This window comes from Arvicanthis niloticus, chromosome 26, assembly GCF_011762505.2.
Source record: "Arvicanthis niloticus isolate mArvNil1 chromosome 26, mArvNil1.pat.X, whole genome shotgun sequence".
Classification (NCBI taxonomy): domain Eukaryota; kingdom Metazoa; phylum Chordata; class Mammalia; order Rodentia; family Muridae; genus Arvicanthis; species Arvicanthis niloticus.
In genome coordinates, this window is record NC_133434.1 from 4,745,360 (window position 1) to 4,771,184 (window position 25,825).

The 25,825-nt window shown below is 45.2% G+C and overlaps 1 protein-coding gene across 2 annotated transcripts; it reads left to right on the forward strand.

Annotated features, from left to right (window-relative positions):
- Nucleotides 1-16: 16 nt before the first annotated feature.
- On the forward strand, nt 17-9,667 carry Rpusd4 (RNA pseudouridine synthase D4). Of its 2 annotated transcripts, none has more exons than XM_076924627.1 (7): nt 17-240; nt 572-737; nt 2,168-2,369; nt 4,785-4,878; nt 4,952-5,096; nt 7,192-7,289; nt 9,003-9,220. In XM_076924627.1, the coding sequence occupies exons 1-7, from the start codon at nt 52-54 to the stop codon at nt 9,159-9,161; spliced, it is 1,053 nt and encodes a 350-aa protein (XP_076780742.1). In that variant the 5' UTR covers nt 17-51; the 3' UTR covers nt 9,162-9,220. The 2 variants fall into 2 exon arrangements, with proteins under 2 accessions (XP_076780742.1, XP_076780741.1); XM_076924626.1 differs by having other exon boundaries at nt 18-240; nt 8,822-9,667.
- The last annotated feature ends 16,158 nt before the right edge of the window (nt 9,668-25,825 follow it).

A 25,825-nucleotide genomic window follows, 5' to 3' on the forward strand; every position in this document is an offset into this window, starting at 1 on the left:
AGCAGCGACCACCCCACCCGCTTCCTCCTGTGCGGCCCCGCCCTCGGCAAGATGGCCGCGCCCTGGCTGGGGACGCCTGGTCTTCGGGTCTTGAGTAGGGGTTCGCGTCCCGGGAGATTGTGCACTCCCGGCTCCAGGTCGTTTTGTTCCAGCGCTACTTCCTCTAAGCCCCTGAAGGCTCAGAGATTGGCGGAGAAGCTCCGAGCCCAGAAACAAGAGCAAAAGGCGAAGGGAGTGCGGGTGAGTCTGGAGAGAGACTCAACTCCCTAGAGGCGATGCTCTCGCGGCTTTCTTAGGTGTAGGCAGGTTCTGAAACAGCGAGTAAATCGGTGTCGAGAAGAATCTGTAGGGTAGTCTGAATACCTCACTTTCGCTACTGCCAGACTTAGACCCAAAACACCGCGTGGGTATGAAGGTGACACAGTCGGCTTGTGTAGGGTCCCACAGGAAACGTGAGTCAAATTGTAGAACACAGACATTCCCCGCACGATTTTTCACCCAAATCTCACTGAAGGCCATCCCCAGCGCTTCACTTCTTCATTAAGCTTTTTCCACCCTTCTCTCTCCTTAGGTGCCTACAAACCCCGTTCAGCGGAGGGTGCAGGAACTAGTGCGATTCACACAGCAGCTACAGCGAGTTCACCCCAATGTGCTTGCTAAGGAACTGAGCCGAAGGATTCTCCACCAGGACAACGACCTTGTGGTCATTAATAAACCCTATGGTCTCCCTGTCCATGGTAAGAACCATGTGGGCAAAGGAGAGAAACCTGATGCTGCTTCCTCTTCCATCTAGGGTCACCTCTGAAGCCTTGTTTATGAGACGCTCTTGGATTCAAGTTAATTAAACCTTATTATCCCATGTATGTGACTACTGGCGACACAAACTAGTGTCTAGTCCCCACGTCCAAATGTCTGTATGCAGCCTCACACAGGGATTACTGCAGAGAAATACAAAAGCTGAGTTCTGAACTGTGAGCTGTGTGCAGCCGCCCACAGGAATTGTCGCAGAGAAATACAAAAAGTTGTTTGCGGACAGCCTAACGGTTATTTTCCAACAAAATGGTTAAAAAAAAAATTGCTGGGAGCCAGTGTGCAGCTGTCATCCTGGGCGTAGGGGAGGATCCGGTGTTCAGATCAGTCTCAGCAATAGTGAAACCTCGTTTCAAAATGAAAGAGGTAGGGAAGCAAGAACAAACAAAACCGGGAAAAAGAAAATAATACACAAGGTTGGAGCGGGGTGGAGTAATGTATATTTGTGTGTTGGACTCTACCTAGCATGGCACCCCAGAGTGGCTGGAACTTAGTAGATGTTTTGTTGCCTCTGGATGTTGTAATGAGGGACAGCTGAAGTGAGTCAGAATTGAAAGGAAAAACACACACACACACACACACATTTGTCAAAGAACTGCAGAAGGAAAGTAAATATTTTAGCAAAAAAATATTTTAGTTGTAATAAATCACTTCTTTGGTGGCAGTTCCTGCTCGATTTCCTAACAGGTTCTTTCTTGCCTTACTGTTATCCTCTGCTTAGGTTTTTAGTTGTTGAGGTTAATTTGTTTTAGATATTTATGTTTTATAGGTAACAAAGCAGAGTTGGAAAGGTCAGATGGCGAGTACAAATAGTAAAATCCTGGGATGTCTGATCTTAGCCTGTCATCTTTTTTTGTTTGTTTTGTTTTGTTTTGTTTTAAGACAGGGTCTTTGGGTAGCCCTGGCTGTCCTGTGACTAGCTCTGTAGGCTTTGAACTCACAGAGATTCCCCTGCCTCTGCCTTCGGAGTGCTAGGATCAAAGACACACACCCTCATCACCTATTGGAGCCTATCTTCTTAGCCTTTCTTCTCCCGAATGCTTCTCAGGAGCGTCGCAGTCCCACAGAATCTGAAGAGAAAGCCACAGTGTTTCCCAGACTTATTACCTGAGAGCCCTTGCGGTGCTCGTTAAAATGGAATTTGTAGTCTGGAAATGGTTGGCCTGCGTTTCATTGTATAGCTGAGACCTCTGGGCCTATTAATATTAATAATCCCCACCATGTGGTTTGTAGCACAGCTGTAGAAAATGGGGGACAATTGTTTGTTCTGTCACGATTGAAAGGTGATTATTATCTCGAGACTGAGAGACTGTTCTCTCAAGAATTGTTCTGCAGCCTCTGGCTCTTTCCTTCATAGGTGGCCCTGGAGTCCAGCTCTGCATCACTGATGTACTGCCCATCTTGGCAAAGATGCTTCATGGCCACAAGGCAGAACCTTTGCATCTGTGCCACCGTCTGGACAAAGAAACCACAGGTGTAATGGTTTTGGCTTGGGAGAAGGACACGGCGCATCGAGTCCAGGAGCTGTTTAGAACCCGCCAGGTGGAAAAGAAGTACTGGTATGAGGCCTGTTACTGTCAGTAGGGGTGGAGTGAAGAAGGGCATCCCTTTTCTGTCCACTGTACTACAGAACTGTTAATAGAAGGCCCTGTACTAGAACTCATGATGATAGAAAGTATATAGCTTGGCGCTTAGAATGTTGAGTGCTAAAACAGTGGTTATGTGTGTGCATGTGTGCGTACATTCTGCAGTCAGGGTTATTTTTCTGTCACTCCTTATTTTATTTTATTGAGATAGGGTGTCTCACTGAACCTGAAACTCACTTATTAACTAGCTAGCCTCCAAGATCTAGTGTCTGTCTCTTTGAACACCGGGGTTACAGGTGTGAACTGCTATACCCCGGCTTTACGTGGATGCTAGGATTCCAAGCTCACCATCATGCGTGTCCACCAAGCACTTTACCCACTCAGCCATCTCCTCAACCCCTTTTGTTAGTTTGTTTGATTGGTTGGTAGATTTTGATTTAAAAAAAGTCTTACTTTGTAACTTTGGTTGGCCTGGAACTTGTTACATAGACCAGGATGGACTTGAACTCCCAGAGATATACCTACCTGCCTCTGCCTCCCAAATGCTGGGTAGAAAGGCCTGCACCACTGTACCCAGTGCTGCTTTTTAAACATTTATTATTTGTGTTTCTCTGTCTGTCATACTTGGGCACATGCTTGCCGCTACACATGTAGTCTGTTCTCTGCTTCCATTATGTAAGTTCCGGGATCAAACTGAGATTGTCAGACTTACCAGCAAGCGTCTTTAGCTGCTGAACCATCTTGATAGCTACTGACTTGTGTTTTGAGACAGGTTTCATGTGGCTCAGTCTGACCTTGAACTTTGACCTGAACTTGAACTTTGATCTTCCTGCCTTTATCTTCTGAGTACTGGACTCACCCGTGTACTGCACCATACCTCGTTCTACAGCAGTGTTTATAGAGTATGTTCTTTATAAAACAGACTTGCAGATTTGAGTGGTATGCATGTTAAATTTTTTTTTAGTATTCTTCTGAAATTTATTTTCAGAATAAATTTGTGGGGGGTTTTGGTCCGTGCACTACTTGCTTGCCAGAAGAGGGCACTGGATTCCCGGAACTGGACTTACAGATGGTTGTTAGCTGCCGTATGGGTGCTGGGAATTGAAAGCCTCTCAAAGTGCAGTCAGTGCTCTTATCCTGAGCTCTCTCTCCAGCCTCATGTTTACAATTTTAACAGCATCTAAACTGCTCTCCAAAAACGTCATGTCAGTTTCACCTCTCACCAGCAGTGGTAAATATACACTCCCCTATGCTAGTCAGAGTATTTTTTAAAAGCCGCTTAGATAAGGTTTTCGTGTTTATTTTCTGTTTGACTTTCCCATTCTGAGAAGAGACTATTTCTCCTTGGCTACTTTCCTATTGGATTATGATTATACATTTGATTTATAGTATTATTCTATTCTTTGAATATCCTCATTTTTGTTTCAGAAATTGTGCATAAGCTTTGTAATCAAGGGAGCCCTTTAAAACTTGATATGGGGTCTGGAGAGAGTGCTCAGGGGTTAAGGCCACTGGCTGCCCTTTCAGATATTCTGAGTTTGGATCGAAACACCCATAACTCAGAATTCCACCTTCAGGGGATCCGTTACTCACCTTTGGCCTCTGCGGGCACCTGCATTCTTATGATAGATACAGATATATGTATACAAAAATAAAAATAATACATTTTTGGGGGGAGAATCTTTATGTCTATGTCTCATCCACTGTGGGTCTGATATCTGTGGGTTTAGCACTATGTCTTAAACTTTTCAAGGATTAATGATGGAGCTAGGGCACCTAGCATGCATGAAGCCCTGAGTTTGGTCCTCGTATGAGAGTATAGCTAGTTCCATAAGTATTTGAAATACACAATCAAATTTAAGAGCTGCTGGAATAATGGCGGTGGTGGTGATGGGGGTCCTCACATGATTTTCATGACATAGTGCCTAGCCTGAGAGCTAGATACTTCTAAGCTGAAGTCATGCAGTCTGATTGTAGAATTCTTTGGGGAAAAAAAATTAAATGATCATTCAGGGATATGCACAATAAAGAGAAAATTAAGACACTAGGATTTAATATTGTTTCCCTTTTGATTATAAATGGTAGTGGGTTCTAATCTACTATTAGATTACTAATAATCTAATCTACTATTAGACTATTCACATATTAGGTGACTAAACATGACTGACCAACAGAATGATATAGTAAAAAACTCACAGGACTGTCCCTACCTATGTGTTAGTCAGAGAAGTCAGAGAAACTACAGCCATGATTCAGTGACCTGCTCTTAACAGACAGAAGCTGTAAAAGTGTAGTAAAGATGGTCCATTGAGAAAGGTCCCAAGCCTACAACTCCCAGCAGCCCTTCCTGGCTTTTGTGGCTCAAGCAGCAATCTGTGTCACCCTCAGGGCCATCACTGTGCGTGTTCCCTTGCCCTCGGCAGGAGTCGTGGATATCCCCATCAAGGAGAAGGAAGTGTCTGGGCAGCAACACCACCACAAGGTAGGTTCACTGCCTCCTGAGGCATGGGTTTCTGTCTTTTCCTGGGAATCATATCTTATCTCTTTGGATTCAGATGACGCTGTCCCCAAGTTACCGCCTGGACAGTGGGAAAATGGTAAAGGTACGGGCCAGCCGGGATGCGCACGTTGCTGTGACTCAGTACCAGGTGCTCAGCAGCACTCCCTCCTCTGCCCTTGTGGAGCTGCAGCCTGTTACTGGTAAGGACCACCATGCTTTGTCCAGGGCCTTGTGCTGGATCCTTCCCTATTCTGAGCCACAGATATTGTATATAGGCTGTGGGTATAGTTAACTTGCGTGACCCCGTGCTTCTGGTGCAGATCTGGAACCAGGGTTTCTGTGGGGATCACTGTGGGAAGTAGAATAGATGGAATATATTTTGTATCTTACGCTGGCCTGAAACTGTGATCCTCCAGCCTCAGCCTCACAAGTCCTGGAATTATAGAAAGCTGTGCTCAGCTTAAAGAGAACACAATTTGAATAGCTTTATTTAAAAACGTATGAAGCATTTCTTAAATTAAAAAAAAAAAAAAAAAAGCAATTTAATCCAGTAATTCTATTCCTGGGTATATAAAGGTATATTCCCTATGTTCATAGTAATAGGCCAGGATGGATGAATGGAGAAGTAACATAGACTTGGGAGAATTATGAGATTTTGATGTGTGCTACACGGATGAACCTGGAAAACGTTATGCTAAGTGAATTAAGCTAGACACACAGGTCAGGTTCTGTGTGATAGCTCTCACACAGTGTACTCAGAGTAGATTCTGTGTGATAGCTCTCACACAGTGTACTTAGTAGATTCTGTGTGATAGCTCTCACACAGTGTACTGAGAGTAGATTCTGTGTGATAGCTCTCACACAGTGTACTCAGAGTAGATTCTGTGTGATAGCTCTCACACAGTGTACTGAGAGTAGATTCTGTGTGATAGCTCTCACACAGTGTACTCAGTAGATTCTGTGTGATAGCTCTCACACAGTGTACTCAGTAGATTCTGTGTGATAGCTCTCACACAGTGTACTCAGAGTAGATTCTGTGTGATAGCTCTCACACAGTGTACTCAGTAGATTCTGTGTGATAGCTCTCACACAGTGTACTGAGAGTAGATTCTGTGTGATAGCTCTCACACAGTGTACTCAGAGTAGATTCTGTGTGATAGCTCTCACACAGTGTACTCAGAGTAGATTCTGTGTGATAGCTCTCACACAGTGTACTCAGTAGATTCTGTGTGATAGCTCTCACACAGTGTACTCAGAGTAGATTCTGTGTGATAGCTCTCACACAGTGTACTGAGAGTAGATTCTGTGTGATAGCTCTCACACAGTGTACTCAGAGTAGATTCTGTGTGATAGCTCTCACACAGTGTACTCAGTAGATTCTGTGTGATAGCTCTCACACAGTGTACTCAGTAGATTCTGTGTGATAGCTCTCACACAGTGTACTCAGAGTAGATTCTGTGTGATAGCTCTCACACAGTGTACTCAGTAGATTCTGTGTGATAGCTCTCACACAGTGTACTGAGAGTAGATTCTGTGTGATAGCTCTCACACAGTGTACTCAGAGTAGATTCTGTGTGATAGCTCTCACACAGTGTACTCAGTAGATTCTGTGTGATAGCTCTCACACAGTGTACTCAGAGTAGATTCTGTGTGATAGCTCTCACACAGTGTACTCAGAGTAGCAGATTATAGAGAACACAGAATGGTGGGGAACCAGAGGGAGAAATGGGTAGCCATTGTTTTAGCCCGTGGTTTTAGTTTGGGAAACTAGGAACTTTCTAGTGATGAATAATGTTGGTGGTTACGAAACAATGTGACGTAACTGATGCTACTGAACTGAGTATTTCCAGTGGCTCAAGTGATAAATTTTATATATATATTTTGCTGTAAATAGAAAATGTGGGGCTGGGGACTTAGCCCAGTAGTAGAACACTTGCCTAGCATATACAAGACCCCTGGTTCAATCCTGAGCACTGCAGAGAGAGAGAGAGAGAGAGAGAGAGAGAGAGAGAGAGAGAGAGAGAGAGAGAGAAGAGAAATGTGCAAAATAATAGTTTAAAACTATGTAGTGAAATTATTAAAAAGTAGACAGTAAGGTCATGAGTATCTGTCCAGAGTACATATGTCTATTTCCTAACTCATGTACAGTGGTACATCACAGCTTTTAGCTTCCTCTATAATTCCTCGTTGTAATTGGTGCTGCATTTGATTTACTATGACTTGAAGCAGGTGTCAGTAGTGGCATCATTTCATTTCTATTACTCCTCACAAGAGTTCTTTCCTTTCTCTCCTAAGGAGTAAAACATCAGCTACGCGTTCACCTGTCCTTTGGGTTGGATTGCCCGATCCTCGGCGATCACAAGTACTCAGACTGGAATAAGTTGGCCCCTCAGGTAATACTGGTTGTATTATCTCTCTGATGCTGCGGTAAAACACCATACCATATAAGGCAATTTATCTATGAACGAGTTTATTTTGCAACTGTCCCAGAGGGATTAGGGCCCATCATGGTAGAGAAGCATGGCAGCAAGCAGCCAGCATGCTGGACGGAGCTCATGTCTCAGGTGCAAGCACAAAGCAGAAAGAGAGCGAACTGGGAGTAAGGCAAAGCCTTGCACTCCCAAAGCCTGCCCCCGGTGACACACTTTCTCTAGCACAGCCGTTCTCAGCCTGTGGATCATTATGACCGTCAGAAAACACATATCTCCGATGGTCTTAGGAACTAAGATGACGCTCAGTAGCAGTTATAGAATGAAGCAGAAACAAAAATAATCTTATTCTTGGGGTCACCTCAACATGGGGAACTGTATTAAAGAGTGCCAGCATTAGGAAGGCTGAGAACCACTGTCGCAGCACACATAAACCTCTCCAAACAGCACCACCAATTATGGACCAAGTGTCCAAAAGCCCCAGACTGTGGGCAGACATTTCTCTTTCCAACCACCGTTAGTTTAACTCGGTGTCCCGTTTAACAAAATAAGAGAGGGAACTCCCCCAACCCTTGGTTTTTATGGTTTTGAAGAAAATATTTATTGAGGTAGTAAACAAATGAATGGCCTTGCCCTCAGTGTGTCAATCTGGAGCCCCCTTGGTCTTTTTGAGACAGGGTCTCATTGTATAGGCCTGGTTGGCCTTGAGCTCCCAGAGATCTACCTGCCTCCATCTCCCAAGTGCTGGGTTTAAAGGATTGGGCCACCATATGCAGCAAAAACTTCTTTCTTCCCTCTGTTTGTTTTGAAGCAACATTGGAATTAATTATTAATAAGTGGTTTTTACTATAGATAGAAACATGGGCATCAAGAGATTAGGTGGAGGACAATCCCTAGAGTAATCGCGGGTTCTCGAGAAGAAATGTGACATTTAAGTGTCTTAACAATAGTGATAAATGTGATTTTCGATGCTTCTGAAATGATTATTCAAAGCATTTAGAAATTTAAAAAAAAAAAAACACGTTTTGGTAAATTTACTTTTTATTCCTTTCATTTGTTAAAACCCTGAAGTAGGTCATGACGAAGAAGTATTGTCTCTAGACATGGGAACATGTTTCTAACTTTAAAGTGTATCAGGGTAGTTAGTGTCGTCACAGAGCCATGGGCTATGTTGTCAGAACCTTAGATGCCGTTGGGAACCTGTGATAAAGTAAAGGCTACCTTTCATGCTATCTAAAGAACCATGGGGAGGTGTGTGTTGTTGTTGTTTTTAGTTGATATTAGCACCCATTTCTTAAAAGGCCAGAAAACTCATCAGTAAAAGTTTCTCTGGTATGGTTGGATTTTTCTTGCCTAGGTTCAATTCTAAGCCCTTTCTAGACATACGCCCTGTAGCAGGGTAGCCATTACTGGGTCTTTCAGCGGTGAGCGCTTTGCTAGTTAAAGACAGGCAGTCTCTGGATGTGCTCATAAGCCTTTGACTTTGCTCTGTGTAGAAACTCTCTGCTGGCACACTGAAGAAGCTGGGGCTACAGCAGTCAAAGGCCCGCCACATCCCCCTCCACCTGCACGCCAGGCAGCTCGTCCTGCCTGCTCTGGGCTCCAGGACTGAGGACCTCCCCCTGGCCTGCAAGGTTCCTCACTTCTTTGCCCGTTCTCTGCTCCGTCTGGGTTTAGATATGCCAAATCAGGATCAAGGTCGAGGCCATGAGGCCAGGCATGGAGAAGCCCAGTGAAGACTGCGGCGGTTTGGACCCCGAGCTCTGCTGTATTTATTTCATGGATTCTGCTCCTTCTCACTGGGAACAGATGACAAGAGCCAGGTGGATGAGTTGAGCAAACTCGGCCACGTCAGGACTTTTAATGGAGAGTGAATCTTACTTACGGCAGTTGGGCTGTACTGTGGGAAAGCCTGCTGGAAGTCTCCTCCGTAGGTCGCTTTGCCAAGATGGAGGAGAGCCTAGGAGGCAGCAGATTGGACCAGTAAAGGAGAACTGAAGGATGAAATCTGCGTTCAGGAACTGTCTTCATCCGACAGGAAGGAACGCTGAGTTATCAGGAGTGCTCCCTTGGAAACATGTCTTGGATAAACATGTATCAGGGACCCAGGGATTTTGTCAACTAGAACATGGGTGCTGTAGTGCCCAAACAGTGAACCCGTGAAAGGGTTGTTTGGGTGAGGTAAATGACAGGCAGCTAACGTGAGTGAGTGAAGCTGGCAGCCCCAGTTGATTGTTGCCCTGTGGGCAAATATACTATTTTCTTTTAGAGAACCAGGAAATCCAGATATTTCTGTGAAATCCCCCAATTTATTGCTGTCTAAATAAAAACATTTTAAAATACGTGTTTTTAATTTTTTGAGATTATAATTACATCATTCCCTTTTTCCTCCAGACCCTCCCATGTACCCTGCCCTTCCTCCCAGTCATTAACATCCATGGCCTTTTTTTCGTTAGTTGGTATGTCAGTGTGTCTGTGTCTGTTTCTCTTGTGCATTCCTAGATACATAAATACAGCCTGCTAAGTCTATATGACGCTACTTGTACATATGTTTTCAGGGCCGACCATTGGTACTGGATAACCAGTTGGGATGCTCTTTCCTCTCTTTCTCCCCCTCCAGCATTGCTTAGTTGCCTGTTGTTGTCTGGGTGGGGTTAAGGCCTCATGAGCTTTCTCTCTTCCACATCAGCATGGCTGTTGGTGTCATCCTTGTTCAGGTCATCCTTGGCAGCCATGATGGTAAAACTTCAGGCATGTAGCTTCCAACATTTCTAGGAGACATGACCTCACTGTGAACTCCCTGATCCTCTTCCTTTACAATCTTTTCCTCTGCATCTTCTACAATGATCCCTGAACCTTAAGAATAGGAGTTGTGTTATAAGATATATCAGTTGGGACTGGCTCCACAGTTCTACTTTTGATCAGTTGTGGTTTTCTGTAATGATATTCATCTGTTGAAATGAGATGTTTCCTTGATGAGGGATAAGAACATCTATCTGTGGATATAAAAACAAATATTTAGGATGTAGCAGGAATGTATGCTGCTTTAGTAAAGTGGCCAAACAACAAATTTAAAACATTAAGTGAGGCCCGGAAAATGCACATGTGCTTGCTCTGCAAATCTAAGGCCCTGGAGTTCGATCCCCAGTGTTCATTTAAATGCCAGGCACAGTAACACACAGTGTTGAGGAGGCAGAGGCAAGGATCCCTGGGGCTGTCTAAAAATCTAGAGGTTGATGGAGAAAGACCATGTCCTCTGATACCGGTGCTGCCATTTAATAAGTCCTTGGTTTGGAAGCAGCCTCTTGCCCTGGTTTCTCATGAAGGAGATGGCCATGCTGAGCACCCGTACAAAGGAAAACGGCCTCCCTGTTGATTGACACATCTAGCTCTTATCCTGGCCTTTGTAAATGATCTTTTACACAGATACAACTCATAGTTTGGGCTGAGTTGAAAGTTGGAGTGACAGTACAGCTGGGAAAGGCTTCAGGGCAGCTTCCATGTGCTCTACATGGAGGAGCTTCCATGTGTTCTCTACATGGAGGAGCTTCCATGTGCTGTCTACATGGAGGAGGTTCCATGTGCTCTCTACATGGAGGAGGTTCCATGTGCTCTCTACATGGAGGAGCTTCCATGTGCTCTCTACATGGAGGAGCTTCCATGTGCTCTCTGCATGGAGGAGGTTCCATGTGCTCTCTGCATGGAGGAGCTTCCATGTGCTCTCTACATGGAGGAGCTTCCATGTGCTCTCTGCATGGAGGAGCTTCCATGTGCTCTCTACATGGAGGAGCTTCCATGTGCTCTCTGCATGGAGGAGCTTCCATGTGCTCTCTACATGGAGGAGCTTCCATGTGCTCTCTGCATGGAGGAGCTTCCATGTGCTCTCTGCATGGAGGAGCTTCCATGTGCTCTCTGCATGGAGGAGCTTCCATGTGTCTACATGGAGGAGCTTCCATGTGTTCTACATGGAGCAGCCCCACCTGAGCTGTGGTTTCTTCTTCCATGGTTTTAGTTACCTATGTTTAACTGCAATCTGAAGAGATTAAGAGGAAACTCCTAGAAGTAAACCATAGCTAAGTTTTATAATATACTCCATTCTGGGAAGTGGAATCTTTTACTGTCCTGCTTACGCAACCTGGGCGGTAGATGTGCCCTTTGTCCTGCACATTCTTGTTGTAAATAATACCACTCTGCAGAGGTTATCAGATCAGTTGTCTGACTATCACAGAGTGTTCCAGAAACATTTTTTTGGAAAAAAAAACCACAAACTTGTTTTATTATAATATATTGTTATAATCAGTTGTTTTAACATAAAGAATTCTGAAGCTGGACATGGTGGCACACACTTTTAATCCCAACACTCAGGAGGCAGAGGCAGGCAGGCAGATCTCTGTGAGTTTGATCTACCAACCTGATCTACCAAGTGAGTTCCAGGACAGCCAAGGCTACATAGAGAGACTCTATCTCAAAAAAAAAAAAAAAAAAAAAAAAAGGTGTGGTGTGGGTGTGGTACATGTCATGCACACGTGTGTGCCATACCGTGTGTATTATCTGAGGTCAGAGGACAACTTGAGGGAATCAGTTCTCTCCTTTCACCACTTGGGATCTGGGGGGGTTGAACTCAGGTCGTCAGGCTTGGTATTAAGCACCCTTTCTTGCTGATCCATCTCAGGCCCCAATATCTGATTGTGATTATTCACAGAGTCCTGGAATATATCTCTCAGGGACAGAGGAATTCTGGATTGAAAATGCAACTTTCCAATCCCCTTCCCTGTTTTCTTGCTATCTATTACTCTGCACAATGAATGCCCTGGCCCACCCAGGTGAAGTGACTATATTAGGTTATATAAAGCTTAGATATTCGGGTTATTTTGTCCCGTGTTTCTCAAGATAAAGGGATAAGAATGTGACACTTGGGAACTATTGATCGACAAGATTGAGGAATCATTTGAACAGGAATGTCCTTAAAAAATGGGGACCTGTTGAGAAGTAAAAGTTCATTGGAAAGTGTGGAAAGAAGAGGGAGCGAAATAGTCAGGGCACGAGAGAAAAGCGACTGGATGTGTGTCCTCATCTACCCCACTGGGTGTCTTCTTGAAGGAAACTTCATTCTTTAGTGGCAAACTGAATATGTAGTATTCTGAGAGTACCCGGGACTAAGAGTACCCAGGAATGCTTACAGTTCTCAAGAACTTTCTCAAGATACAGGAAAATGTGATTAGCTCCTCGCTGTTCAGAGGAAGATCATTTCCTAGACTGGAACAACCTCAGAGCTGTCTTGAGAACTTGGTGGGTTGGCTCTCCTGCTCAGTGTCACCGTGAAGTGTCACCGTGAAGGCTACACTGCTATTTTCTATTAGCTTTCAAATTTTAATTTTTAATTTCTGATACAGGGTCTCACAGTACTCAGTTGAGAAAACGCCTCCATAAGATCCAGCTGTGAGGTGTTTTCTTAATTAGGAAAACTCACCTATTGTGGGTGAGGTCACCCCTGCGTTCTAGAAGAAAGCAGGCTGGGAAGCCATGGGGAGCAAGCCAGTAAGGCAGCATTCCTCTATTGCCTCTGCAACAACTTCTGACTCCAGGATCCTGCTCTGTTTGAGTTCCTATGCTGACTTCCTTCAGTGATGAACAACACTGCATGGAAGCTTAAGCTGAAGAAACCCTTTCCTCCTCAGCTTGCAGGCAGCTGGAGCAGGCAGCTGGAGCAGGCAGCTGAAAATCTCATCTTTAACCATAAGCATGAAGCAGAGAAAGGAACTGAAAGTGGGTTGAGACTATGAACACTGCAAACTTGCTTCTTGTGATGTGCTTTCCTATAACAAGAAAAGAGTGTCATCCATTGGGAGACATGTGTTCAGATACACAAGCCTATCCTATCCGGGACAGTTCTCATTCAGAACACCACAGGGCTTTAATACATGAATTTGGAGGCAGACAGCATGATTCTGTTGTACAACATTGAGAGTTACTCTTATATTTTAAAAAATTATTTAAATATCTGAAAACTAGTCTTCACTCAGAGTATGTCTTAGTTTGCTTTTTGTTCTGATAAACATTATGACCCAAAGCAACAACTTGGGGAGGAAAGGATTTATTTCATCCTATAGCTTACAGGGTATCATTGAGGAAAACTAAGGCTGGAACCTAGAGGCAGAAACTGAAGCAGAGAAACAATTCTTACAGGGTTCCTTTCCATGGCGTTGCTCAACTTGCTTGCTTGTGCAATCCAGGACCCCTTGCCCAGGGGTGACACAGCTTGCCTACAGAGGCTTGAGCTCTCCCACATCAATTATTAATCAAGAAAATGCCTCTCAGACTTGGTTTTGATTGGTTGTAAAAATCACTAAATTTTGTGGTCACACAGCTGAGCAACATGTTAGTCTGGCGCTAGCTTTGACGTAGGTGTCACCTTGATGTGGGTTATGACAATGGTTGCTTAAGTTACCTTTCAGAGAGTTGAAGGTTTTTTTTTTTTTTTTGCTGACAGCAATGCCCATTTAGACATGTGTCTATGGATGGCTAGGATGATTAAAGCCTTGCATCCCTTTCTTCATACTGAATCTTGCTTGCTTTTGAGGCCAGATGTCTGCTCAGCTCAGCATGCAGACACATTCATCACTTAAGGAAGTGTTTGTCCAGGACTGAGGTCCTAAACTTTTCTCTTTCCCTTCTTGAAGGGCAGGAAAGTTTTGGCTCCTAAGGCCAATAGATTACTTCTATCCCATCCAAAATAAGAGTCCTTAAGATGTTTTCAGTATTTGTGAGGACAGCACAAGCTTGTGGCTGCATGCGTAGCAACTATCGGGACAGTCCTGTTGAAGATCATTGGAATGGCAACTAGAAGTTTTTCAATGTAAGCCCCAGTTCTTACCTCTTGCTTAAGGATAAAAAGGCCCAAACCATAATAAGCTAAGATGATCTTTATTGGAGACAGCCTGGCGTCGTCTTTTTTGGCTGGCATTCTGAATGAATCTTCCTCCTTGTCCCTGTCTTCAGCTCATTAGACTATGTTATCTATTGGCGAAGAAGAAAAGGTTCAGTAACACTTGATCGTCTAAAATCGTGGTGTCTAAGTGTGGCAGCAGGCTACACATTGTCTGTCTGTCTGTCATTGCTATCCGTGCCTCTCAAGATACAGGGACAAGAATATGACACCTAGAAAATACCATTAATTGGCTTCGATTCAGAGACAGATGGCATAGACCCTGGTCTGGTAGGTGTTTGGAGAACTCTCAGGCACTACCTCCCAGGACCCAGGCAGCAGCCCAAAGACCAGCCTGGATGTAGGGCATACCAAGGTTGTGCCTGTCTTCTAGGGAGAGTTGGACTTCCCTGTTGGAGCTTCTCACTGCAGTGTTTGGGGCAGGTAAAACAACAAAGTCCTTCTTTTTCTGTGTTCTCTTATACCCGACAAAGGGTTTGAATATTTACCTGATTTTTGCTGGGTTGGCCTGCTTAAGCAGTGAGTCTTACTATATAAGATGACATCTGTAATTGTCGCAGATACAGTAAGAGGACCTGTTAGTGTGGTTTGAGAAACTGGAGTTAAACTGCAGAGGAACCTGTGACATGCCTAGCCTGAACTTCACCTGCTTGGAATGTTGAGCAACAGCAGTTAAATCATGTAATTAGTGTGTGAAGATGGGGTTTCCTTCTTTTCTTTCCCCTTAAAGTTCTACATGCACATAATTAAAAAATGAGAAATTGTGATGAGAAATGCCAGCTCATTGCCCAAGCACAGCTTTGTTTTTTTAGCTCTTTATGACATATGTATCTGTGCCTCTGAGACGTACTCATTCTCCAGAGTCTGGAGGGGTAGGTGGCTTACCCAGTGCCCACTCTGAGAGCAGTACCTTGCCTCTTGGGTATTTGGGATTTTTGTAGCCCGGGAATGCTCCATCTAAGCCCACAAATCCTTTTTCAGCCTTCCAACGACATGCGTCTTTACATCTGATAACTGGATCTCCTGCTCAGGGCTCCTGTCTTGCTTTGATTCAAGAACTTGTGCTGTGCCTTCTCACTGACTTGCATCCAGGCTTTTGGAAAGGTTCTAGGCAGACACCCTGCTGAGTTCCACTTTCACCCGCAGACACAGGTGAGCTTGGCACCGTCCTCTTGTGTGCTGATGGCACAGTCTGCCTTTCCTTGGTCTCTCTTGAGCTCTAAATCTCCATGTTATCTGCCATGGCCCTGGTACTTGTGGGGCTCTGCAATAGCTCTCTCATATCATGTCTTGTGCCAGGAGACATTCGTGAACCTCAGAAGATCACCAAGGAGCCGAATCCAATGCAATCCATCGCATTAGGGTCTCTTTATTCAAGCTCGAGCTTGGGCTCCCCACTAACCCTGACATAGCAGGAAGGTGGATCCCTGAACCTAGGCAAGCACTGATAAAGGCAAGAGGTGGGTATCTAGCCTGATGCACATCTGATTGGGGGACCAGTTAACAATTGGGTGGTACAGGGAACCAAACCATAAACTTAACTTCTGTTTTCTTCTTGATTGGTGGTTGTTAGGAAGGGAGGTGTCAGGGGCAGGCTTGTAACCTGGGGGTGCAGATCTGTTGGGGAGTAACCTGGAAACTGGTGCTAGGCACAGGTCTTGTTGGATGTAAACTGGAAACTGGTGCTAGGTGCCATTTTGTTAGTTAACTTGAGTTCAACCTTAGGTCAGGTTCTCTAAGATGGAGTCTGAACCCAAAAGAGTTGGTCTCTCACATGAAGACTGATTATTACCTCACCCCAGGCCTGCTCCTTCTCCCCTACCACTGGCATAGTTAAATGCTGTTGTAAGGCCCCCACGAAGGGAGGACCTCACCCAAGCCTCAGGAATTCACGGCCACCCAGTGACTCACAAGACACTGAACTTGATGCAATCAGAAAGAGGTATATTTCAATCAACATGTTGAGGTCAAGACCTGTAGCCCACGCAGGGGCAATGGGGTCTGACCCCGGGGCTTTGGAGACAGAGAGAATTTAAAGCCAAAAATCACAATTCAGGGGGAAAACCACAACCCAGGGGGAGTGAAGGAGTGTTATTGGAGAGTACCTGTGGAAAGTCCCAGCCCATTATTCAGTGTGACAGGGTCCAAGGAACAGTCATGGGGAACATTTTGTATAGTCTATTCTCTAAGAGCCTATTCATAATCAACCATCTATCTTGTGGTCAGCCAAGTTCCTGAAACACAGAGCTCATGACTAAGCTGACCTGCACTCTTGGTTCTGCCCAGCCTGCTAGGAGATTTTGAAAATTTTTAACCCTTTTATTGTCACTAGAGACATCTTTATATCTGTCCCCAGATCCAGTTTGTCTGTGTTGTCATTTGGATGTTCAGTATATCCCCTTCCCCCAAAGCTCATGTCTTAAAAGCTTGGTCCCTACTGATACAGTTACTGCGAGATGATTATTAAATTAGGAGAGATCTAACTTCACCAATGGGTTAATCCACCAATGAGTTCATAGCCAAATGGGCTATTAGGAGGGGGCAAGGTCTCGATGGGGCAATGGGTCACTGGGAGCATGATTTTGAAGGAGAATATATATATATCTATCCATCCTTTGGAAGAGCAGTCAGTGTTAACCACTGAGCCATTTCTCCAGCCCTGATTTTTGAAGGTTCTTTCTTGTACCTAGCCTCTCCTCCTACTGACTCCATGAAATCAGCACCGTTGCTCCACCACACATTCTTGGCCACGATGCTTTGTCTCAGAAACTGTGGGGTCAAGTGACTGTGGATTGAAATGACGAAGTAAAGTAAATCCTTTTCCTTTGAATTCTTTTGATCAGATGTTTTATCATGACAGGAAGACCTAACAATTGCTAAGTTCATGCTGGCTCTCTCTAATGTCATCAATTAAAATGACTTCTCTCTTTCATTCTACAACCCCTGCAGAGTACCACCTTCACTTTTCCTACCCTTTACCTATGACAGGACAGCTCTGTAGAATTGAAGGGCATAGTGGACTAGAAGTAGCATCTGTGACAGTTTTTAGATGTCAACTTGCCACAACCTAACCCACCTGAGAAGGGAGCCTCAGCTGAGGGGTTGCCTAGACCAGGTTGGCCTGTGGGTGTGTCTGTGAGGGGATTGTTTTGACTGTTAATTGACGTAGGAAGATACCGTCTTTGTGGGCGGCACCATTCCTTAGGCAGGGTGTCCTGAATTATAAGGACAGGCTAAAGCTAAAGGAAACAAGCAGGCAGCATGGGTTCTCTCTCTGCTCTTGATTCTGAGAGTGAAGTGATTGGCTGTTTGAGTTTCTGCTTTAACTTCCCTTCAAAATGGACTGTAACCAGGGATTGTAAACCATGTAGACCCTTTCCTCACCTATGAGGTATTTTATCACAGAATCAGAATGAAACTAGGATAAAATTGGGCTGACGGATGTTTTCTTTCTTGTGGAATCTAGGAGGAAAATAGAAGACACGAATGAGGACGCCAGGAAGAGAAAAGGGAGATAAAATAGGGAAAGGTTGGGAGATGGGTGTGAATCTGATCAAAGTACATCGCACTCAAGGATCTAAGAAACATCTTTCTTTAGTTCTGAAAACCAAATTTCTGTAGTTGCTGGAATGGCCACTGTTAAACCAGAATGGAGAAGCTTTAGGAAGCAGTGCAGCCTTGGCTAACTTCCTAACTTGTTTCTGTTAGATGTGTGTGTGTGTGTGTGTGTGTGTGTGTGTGTGTGTGTGTGTGCTCGTGTGCATGAGTCTGTGTGTGTTCCTTATCACTCTTATCTCGGCTAAGTGGGGGCAATCGGCATTCTTATCAGGTGGTCTCTGGGAAGACTCTGGTGTCAGAAACTTTGGAGGAGGAAAATACGAAAGAGGAATCCTTTCCCAATGGTTTCCTGGGCTGTGAATATCCGTCCAGTTAACATTTCCCCCTTAAAAGTTGGGACTATAAAATCACTTGGGAAATTGATATCTACTCAGCTGCTTCTGGCTGACATTAGGGAGAAGCAGAGGGATTTAGGGTCTTCATTCTTGCTGATTTTCAGGCATCTCCATGATTAGGTAATTAGGGGGCTCCAGATAGATGAACTGAGCTATCATAGGAACATCTGAGTGCAGATCTATTGTAAATGATAGTGAATTCATTATTCTTTATGGCAGAATAAAACTCCCTTATGGCTATAAGAATATATTACACATTTTTTCTGTATTCTTCTGCTGATGGGCGTCTCAGCTGATTCCATACCATGGCTTTTAACAGTAAAGCTGTAAACATGGTCGCACAGGTACTTCTGTGATTTGCTGACTGGATTTCTTCAGGTTTATTCCCAAGAGTGGTAGAACTGGATTCAAGGTAGTTCTATTTTTCATTTAAAAATTTTTGAGATTTTAATTTTATGTGTGCACACGGTGTGCATGCAGTTCCCACAGAGGCCAGAAGAGGGCCTAGGATCCCTGAGACTGGAGTTACAGATGGTTGTGGGCTGTGAACTGCCGCGTGAGTGCTGGGGAATTGAACCCAGGTCATGCAGGAGATCATCCAACGCTCTTAACCTCTGGGTATCTTTCAGCCCCCGCCCCCGCCCCTGTTTTTTTTTTTTTTTTTTTTTTTTTTTTTTTTTTTTTTTTGGAACCTCCATGTTGATTTCCACTCTGAATCCACCCACTAATACACATTGTAACCAGAAATGGGAAGGCCCCTCCCCCTTTTTATATTTATTCGTGTGTGTGTGTGTGTGTGTGTGTGTGTGTGTGTGTGTTATGTCTTCACGCACACCAGAAGAGGGCATCAGATCCCATTACAGATGGTTGTGAGCCACCATGTGGTTGCTGGGAATTGAACTCAGGACCTCTGAAAGAGCAGTTAGTGCTCTTAACCACTGAGCCACCTCTCCAGCCCTGTGTTCTCCCATGAGTTCACCCTGCTGAGTTCCACTTTCACCCGCAGACACAGGTGAGCTTGGCACCGTCCTCTTGTGTGCTGATGGCACAGTCTGCCTTTCCTTGGTCTCTCTTGAGCTCTAAATCTCCATGTTATCTGCCATGGCCCTGGTGCTTGTGGGGCTCTGCAATAGCTCTCTCATATCATGTCTTGTGCCAGGAGACATTCGTGAACCTCAGAAGATCACCAAGGAGCCGAATCCAATGCAATCCATCGCATTAGGGTCTCTTTATTCAAGCTCAAGCTTGGGCTCCCCACTAACCCTGACACAGCAGGAAGGTGGATCCCTGAACCTAGGCAAGCATTGATAGAGGCAAGGAGTGGGTATCTAGCATCTTTTGTGCATTCATTATCCACTTACATATTTTATTTGAAATGTCTACTTAAACCTTTTGCTTATTTGAGGTGGTCTGCCTTCTGATTATTAATATGTTCCTTATATAACTTGCAAACATTTCCTGATCTTCTGTAACTTGTCTTTCCTTTCCCACTGATACGCTGTGTCTTAGTTAGGGTTTCCATTGCTGTGAAGAGACACCATGACCAAGGCAACTCTTATAAAGGACGTTTAATTGGGGCTGGCTTACAGGTTCTGAGGTTGAGTCCATTATCATTATGGCAGGAAGCAGGCATGGTGCTGGAGAAGCTGAGAGTTCTACATCTTCATCCTAAGGAAGCCAGCAGCAGACTGTCTTCCAAGCAGCAAGGAGGAGGGTCTCAAAGTTCACCCCCACACTGACACATTTCGTCCAACAAGGCCACACCCACTCCAATAAGGCAACACTAATAGTGCCACTCCCTGGGCCAAGCATATTCAAACCACCACACCTTGCAAAATGAAAGTGTTCCTGTGTTCATTTTGTTCATTTTGATGAGTTCATTTTGCCTTTTGTCAACTCTGCTTTTTCTCAGCAACTGCTGGCTAACACAAAACATAGCTACTTGCTCTTCCAGCTTTAAGACTGTCTACCTTCAGCACAGTTAAGTCTCTCAGCCCCTTTGAGCTCATGTACGGGGTAAAGAAGGAGTCTGACTCGGCAGCCGATCTTCCTAAAGAGTCTTATTACCTCATAGTGTGGCAAGTTTTCTTTAGTTTTGTTTGACGGTTACAGTGGATTGAATTGTCAACAACAGCATAGGGCAAGATTCCATTTTAACACTGTTACATGAATTGTCTGATATTGCCACCAGATGGCAGTAGTGCCCCATATTTTGCCTATTTCTTATTTTTCACCTCCCCAAAACTGGGACTAGGTTTTAACCAAATACCAAATATCCTCCACAAATCATTCTTTGTCTTTCTTGCCCTCTTGATGAACTTGACTTTGGCTACTCCAGTGCTGTGAATCTTGTTCCTCCGTTATTGTTTTTTTGGCTAGCTTGAACCTGATTTTTCTATTCCACTGTGAAGAGGTGAAATTCATAGGGAGAGGCCATGCTTTGGGTTGCTGGAGAGAATGTGAAATAGAATTTGATTCAGACTCAGTGATAAGAGGCTCATGATATGAAAATATGGAGAGTTTGATCCAGCTGGTCTCAACTAACAAGAGGCCTAGCAGGAATGTGTGCTCGCCTTGGGGATACAGCAGCTTACATCAGATATCGAGTCTCTAGCTCTTGGCTAGTTAACCAGGGCTCAGTTCAACAAGTTGCCTTCTCCGTCGATCACATGTACTAGTTGGTAGATAAGTATGATTTTTCACTCAGTAATATCGTGCAGACAAATTATTAGTTTATCATCTAGTAAGCGGCCGAGGGGAAAATAAAGGTGATGGATTTGGAAGCTCCTGATCTAAGGATGGGTTTTGGCTGCTCCCTCCTTTTGCATTGCTTGCTGGGTGAGGTACAACTTCCAAGCAGGCCTCACTGTGTTTCTCCCCACAGGATCTTTGTTGCTCCAAAAGCCAGTCTGACAGAAACTTAAGGATCCTCCCTCTTCAGGTCTTTGTACCTCACAACTTCTGCATCTGCAGACCTTTGACCCCTGGGTTCAATGCTACCATGCACCCTCTTCTGCAGCTGGTCAGATGGCCCGAGGGCACCCCGAGAACGCTCAGGAAACCCAGGAGTGGGATAGCAGCTTCCCCCTACACACAGCCAGGCAGGGGCTGACTCAGACCTGAAGTCCACATCCCCTTTCACCACTCTGGGAGCTATTACCACCTGTCCATCAGCGGCATCAAGGAGCCAGGAACGATGACCTGGACAGTCCAGACTGTGGGAAGAGGTCCCCACTTTGAAGTAAGCCACAAGGTCAGGGAGGGAGCAGGAGGTGAGGAGGGGGGACTTCTGTGGAAGACGCCAGTCTGTCTTCATCACCCCTTTCATCTCTTGATTCTCTGTGACCAGATTCCTCCTCCCCCATCTAGGCAGCATTGTGGGACTCCTGGTTCTAATACCAGTGTGTGGCTGTGCATGGCAGCCAGACCCACCTGCCTGTTTCATTTACAGTGGACGTAAGTGCACACAGTGAGCATTTTATGCAGAAAATACCCAAGTCTTAGAAGCAGAGAAGACAGTTTCCCCTGGGAAGTGGAGCATCCCAGTGTATGGAGGGGGCGCACTCTTGGATTCTTCACCTTTACTGCTAATGGTACCTACTGGGCCTGAGTGCACACCAGCCATTGCAAGGAGCTCACCAACTAGAGAGGACCTCCACCCTCACTGGCTGTATGTGTGTGTGTGTGTTCAAGTATATGTCTCACAAGTATGGATGCTCATAGGGTCCAGGTTTAAGATCTCCTGGAATTAGTCGCACGCCGCCTGACCAGAGTACTAGAAACCTAACTTGAGTCTTCTAGAAGAGCAGAAAATGCTTTGAACTGCTGAGCCGACTCTCCGGTATCTCCCTGCCCCCTTCTCAAGTTTAAACTAGATTTCCCCTGTCTCCTCCTTCCATGACTTAGGAAGAAAAACCAAGAAGGAAGGAAGGTTCATAGGGTCTGTGATCTCAGTGCAGCCTGGCCTTCCCCACTTGCTAAAGCCTGAAAATGAATAGAAATTGAATTTTAGTGTTTGGCATTCCTTACCTGTTCAGAATGTCCTAAATAGATTAGCATACTTAAGGCTCTTAATAATAGTTAGTTGTTCAAGGAATATACTATTTCACTGAGAGGAAAATGCAAAACCCAAGAGGGGCCAAATGATGCCTTAAAGCCACGTCTGTATGCAGCAGAACTAGGTTTGGACTCACTTTGGAATCCTTGTTCTCAACCTGTGTTGTCCTGATGAACCAAACGTTGTAGGAGCTAACACAGGTTTCTTGTAATTGCTTCCCCATCATCCCAGATCCCAGCTTGGTGCTGGCTACGGAGAGTCCTGAGCAAAGATGGAGGTGTGTAGCTAGAGCTGGGAGGAGAATCATTATCTATCATGGAGACAAGCCAGTCATGTCTCTATATCCATTCTGCTGCTAGCTGGCTGTGCCACAGTCTCTCTTGGCCTCAAGGTCCTTGTCTATCAACAGGAAGATGAGACAGAGGTTATGATCTATATCTCTAGATAATAGATAATGTCTCTGAGGTCCCTTCTATTTCCAAGTCCATGAGTTTGGTAGTTGAGATTATTTATTTGGAAGAAGGACTGATACCTCCAGGCTATTTGCTTGGAGTTCATAATTCTAGCATCTCAGAGAACAGAACTGAACTTGATATTCGGACTCAGCTTAGAATCCTGACTGCTTGTATATTTGGTTTCCAGAGTGGGCCCCACATACAAGGTCCTGACCATTCTATGTCATTCCTAGATGCCCCTCCATTCTCAGCCTCATGGGTTCACCCTGTAGATGACACTTGGGGCTGTTAACAACAAAATGCCATAGCAGGTGGTGTGCGCCATATCTGTGAGATCTCATTAAATCTTCACCATAGTCCAAAAAGGAAAAATTTTGAAGATGGGAAAATCAGGTTGGGCAAATTGCCACCTGGGTTGCATCTAGGCAGTAAGAAGAATGTGATGGGAGTTTGTGTCCCAGGGCACTGTATTGTCATGCATCTCGAAAGGTGTTCTGTGATTCCCCGCCAACTTTTCTAGAAAGGACAAGGGTATCAGGGTTAGGTTCCTCAGGGTCAGAGTCAGTCTTCTGTTTTTCTAGAGTCTTGGGGAGAATGTAGAGCAGCCCTAATAGTTTGAGGGAGGATCAGAAGAAGAACAAAGGAAAAGGAAGGGGCTCTGTACCCCATCCCTAGTGAGTGTGGTGCCTAGGTTCAAGCTGGCATGTAATATCCTTTATTTGGGACCAAGTGTGGTGAACACTCAAGCTTGCCTGAGAAGTAGACCTGAGAATAAGCATCCCCCACCCAAGATAAAGCTGAGGGTACAGAGGGCATGGGTGACATCCAACTGAGGCCTCCACCCTGGAAGCAGGCGATGTAATGAAATACACAGTTTCTCCAACTGTCCAGAAGTTCCTTGAGTTGTGTATTTGAGACCAAGGAGGTAGTTTGAAATGACTGCACAAAGCAGACACTATGGTTTTGTCTTTGTATTCAGAGCCCAGAATACTAGAGCTAGGGGAACCCCTACCCCGAGACTTGACATCAGTTTCCCCCCTTTTCTCTGAATGGTGGGATGGGGGAAGGTTGAGGTTGCTATGCCAAACGTGATGTTTTTCTTCCCATCCTCTTAAGCACCTAGCATCACTCATCCCTGGACAATTTAGCTGTTATCGGTATCTATTTAGAGGAGGGAAAGAAAGGGTCACAGTAAGGAGAGGAGAAGGGACACCAGGGCCTTTGTTCTCCTTGCCCAGCTCCTGGGTGGGGGAGGGACAAGGGTCACAGTTGGCCTCACAATGTCTGGTAGGCAGCCCTATGTCTGAGCCATGGAGTTAAGCCGTCCTCCCTTCTTCAATATGAATAAAGCAGGGGTGGGCTTTGACAAGAGCTGTCAGTGCTTCTATCTTGTCCCGGTAATCACTGAAAATGCCATACACATAGCTCAACATGCCTGGGAAGGACCACTGGGAGGAGGGGTGGAGAGGAACACAGCCACCTTTGTGCACCTCTTCAGCAAGGGACTCCATCCCTGTCCTGCCTGCCCTGTGTGATGCTGTGAGATTCTAGCCCTGGACCACATTTGACTACACATTGAGTATTCCCCCCAGTGCTCATCAGAACCAGAGTCTAAGCTTCTATGGAAGCTCACCCTGGAGATGGGGGGGGGGGGCGGTTGGCAGTTTTCCTTCTTCCAGTGAAGGAAGATGACAAAGAGATGACAAAAGCAAGCTTCAAGGTTACGCAGGTGACACCAAAGTCTGAGACTTGTAGCCAGTGAGATGGATCATTGGGTAAAAAGCACTTTGCATCAAGCCTGGTGACCTTGACTTACACATACACACACACACATACACACACACACACACACACACACACACAGACACACACACTAGTTGAAATATATATCTGAGCATTGGGCAGGATACTTGTTGCTACCTTTTCCTAACCAGAGAGGAGCATGGGTCCTGCTTCTATGTCCTTCTATGCCATATACCTAATAGCCTGGATCAAGTGGGACCCTCATGGAATTTCCCATCCCTTCTGCTTTCCTAGAAAGTTCTGGGCACTGGGAGCTCCAAGTTCCATCCTAGTCCAGTTCTTTTCTAAACCATCTGGCCAGGTAGCCACCCTAGGATGGGGCCAAGGTGAGGGTCAGACAGCTGCAGGCAGCCCTCTCCCCAGAGTATGGAGTTAACAGCTGTATGATGCACCGCCTCACTCTGGCAGAAAAACCCCACACCCTCAGACGTTCCTGCTCAAGGCCTCAGTATTTTCAGAAAAAGTTCATCTTCAGCTCTCCAGTTTTATATGCTTTCCTCTCTGACTGTTCTGAAATCCAAAGGGACCCCAGGCCAGACTCTTGGGTACTAGAAAAGGGTTGGTGGGGGCATGTCTCCAGCTTTGAACAGGCCTTGAACAGGCTGAAGCCCCAACAGACCTGGCACTTACTTCCCTGGTGCCTGAAGCTCAGGATCCTGGGAGTATCTGAAGAATTCAGAGGGTTAGCTCAATTGCTGCACAACCTTGATCCCTCTGCAGTAATTATATGAATAAAGAGAGATAAAAGGAGCGAGCAAACGTGGTCGCTGTATCTATTGCAGTCCATTTGAAAAGACAGAAATAAAGTAGAGAACTAACTAGTGGGGTGTGATTTACTGTCTTATTGACTAACTCTCCATTAAAGTCACCCAGGGTCCAACTCCCTGTGAGCTATCTTGGGTATCCTAGGAGCACCACAAGTGAGTCTGCTTCAGGTATATCCCAGGTGGTACACACAGGACACTGAGACATCAAAGAATGAGCAGTCTAGTGTGGGAGGGGAGAATTCAAGGTTTTCTAGGTAGAAGGTGGGTACCCCAGAGGAATGAGCAGCACAGTGGGTGTGCGTGTGGTTTGATGTTACTGCAGTGTGGAGTCTGGGTGGGAATGGACGGCTGGACAAGAATCCCAGTGACCTTTTTGGCTATAAGGTCTCCCATCCTCACAACTGGGTCCCTTGTAGTCCTGGAAAGAGTTTGGCTGGCAGCTCTTAGGGCCCTTCTTATAATTTCCAGGGAGTCTCATTGTCCTGCTGTCAACCGTCTAACCTACAAGGCTGGCTCTTT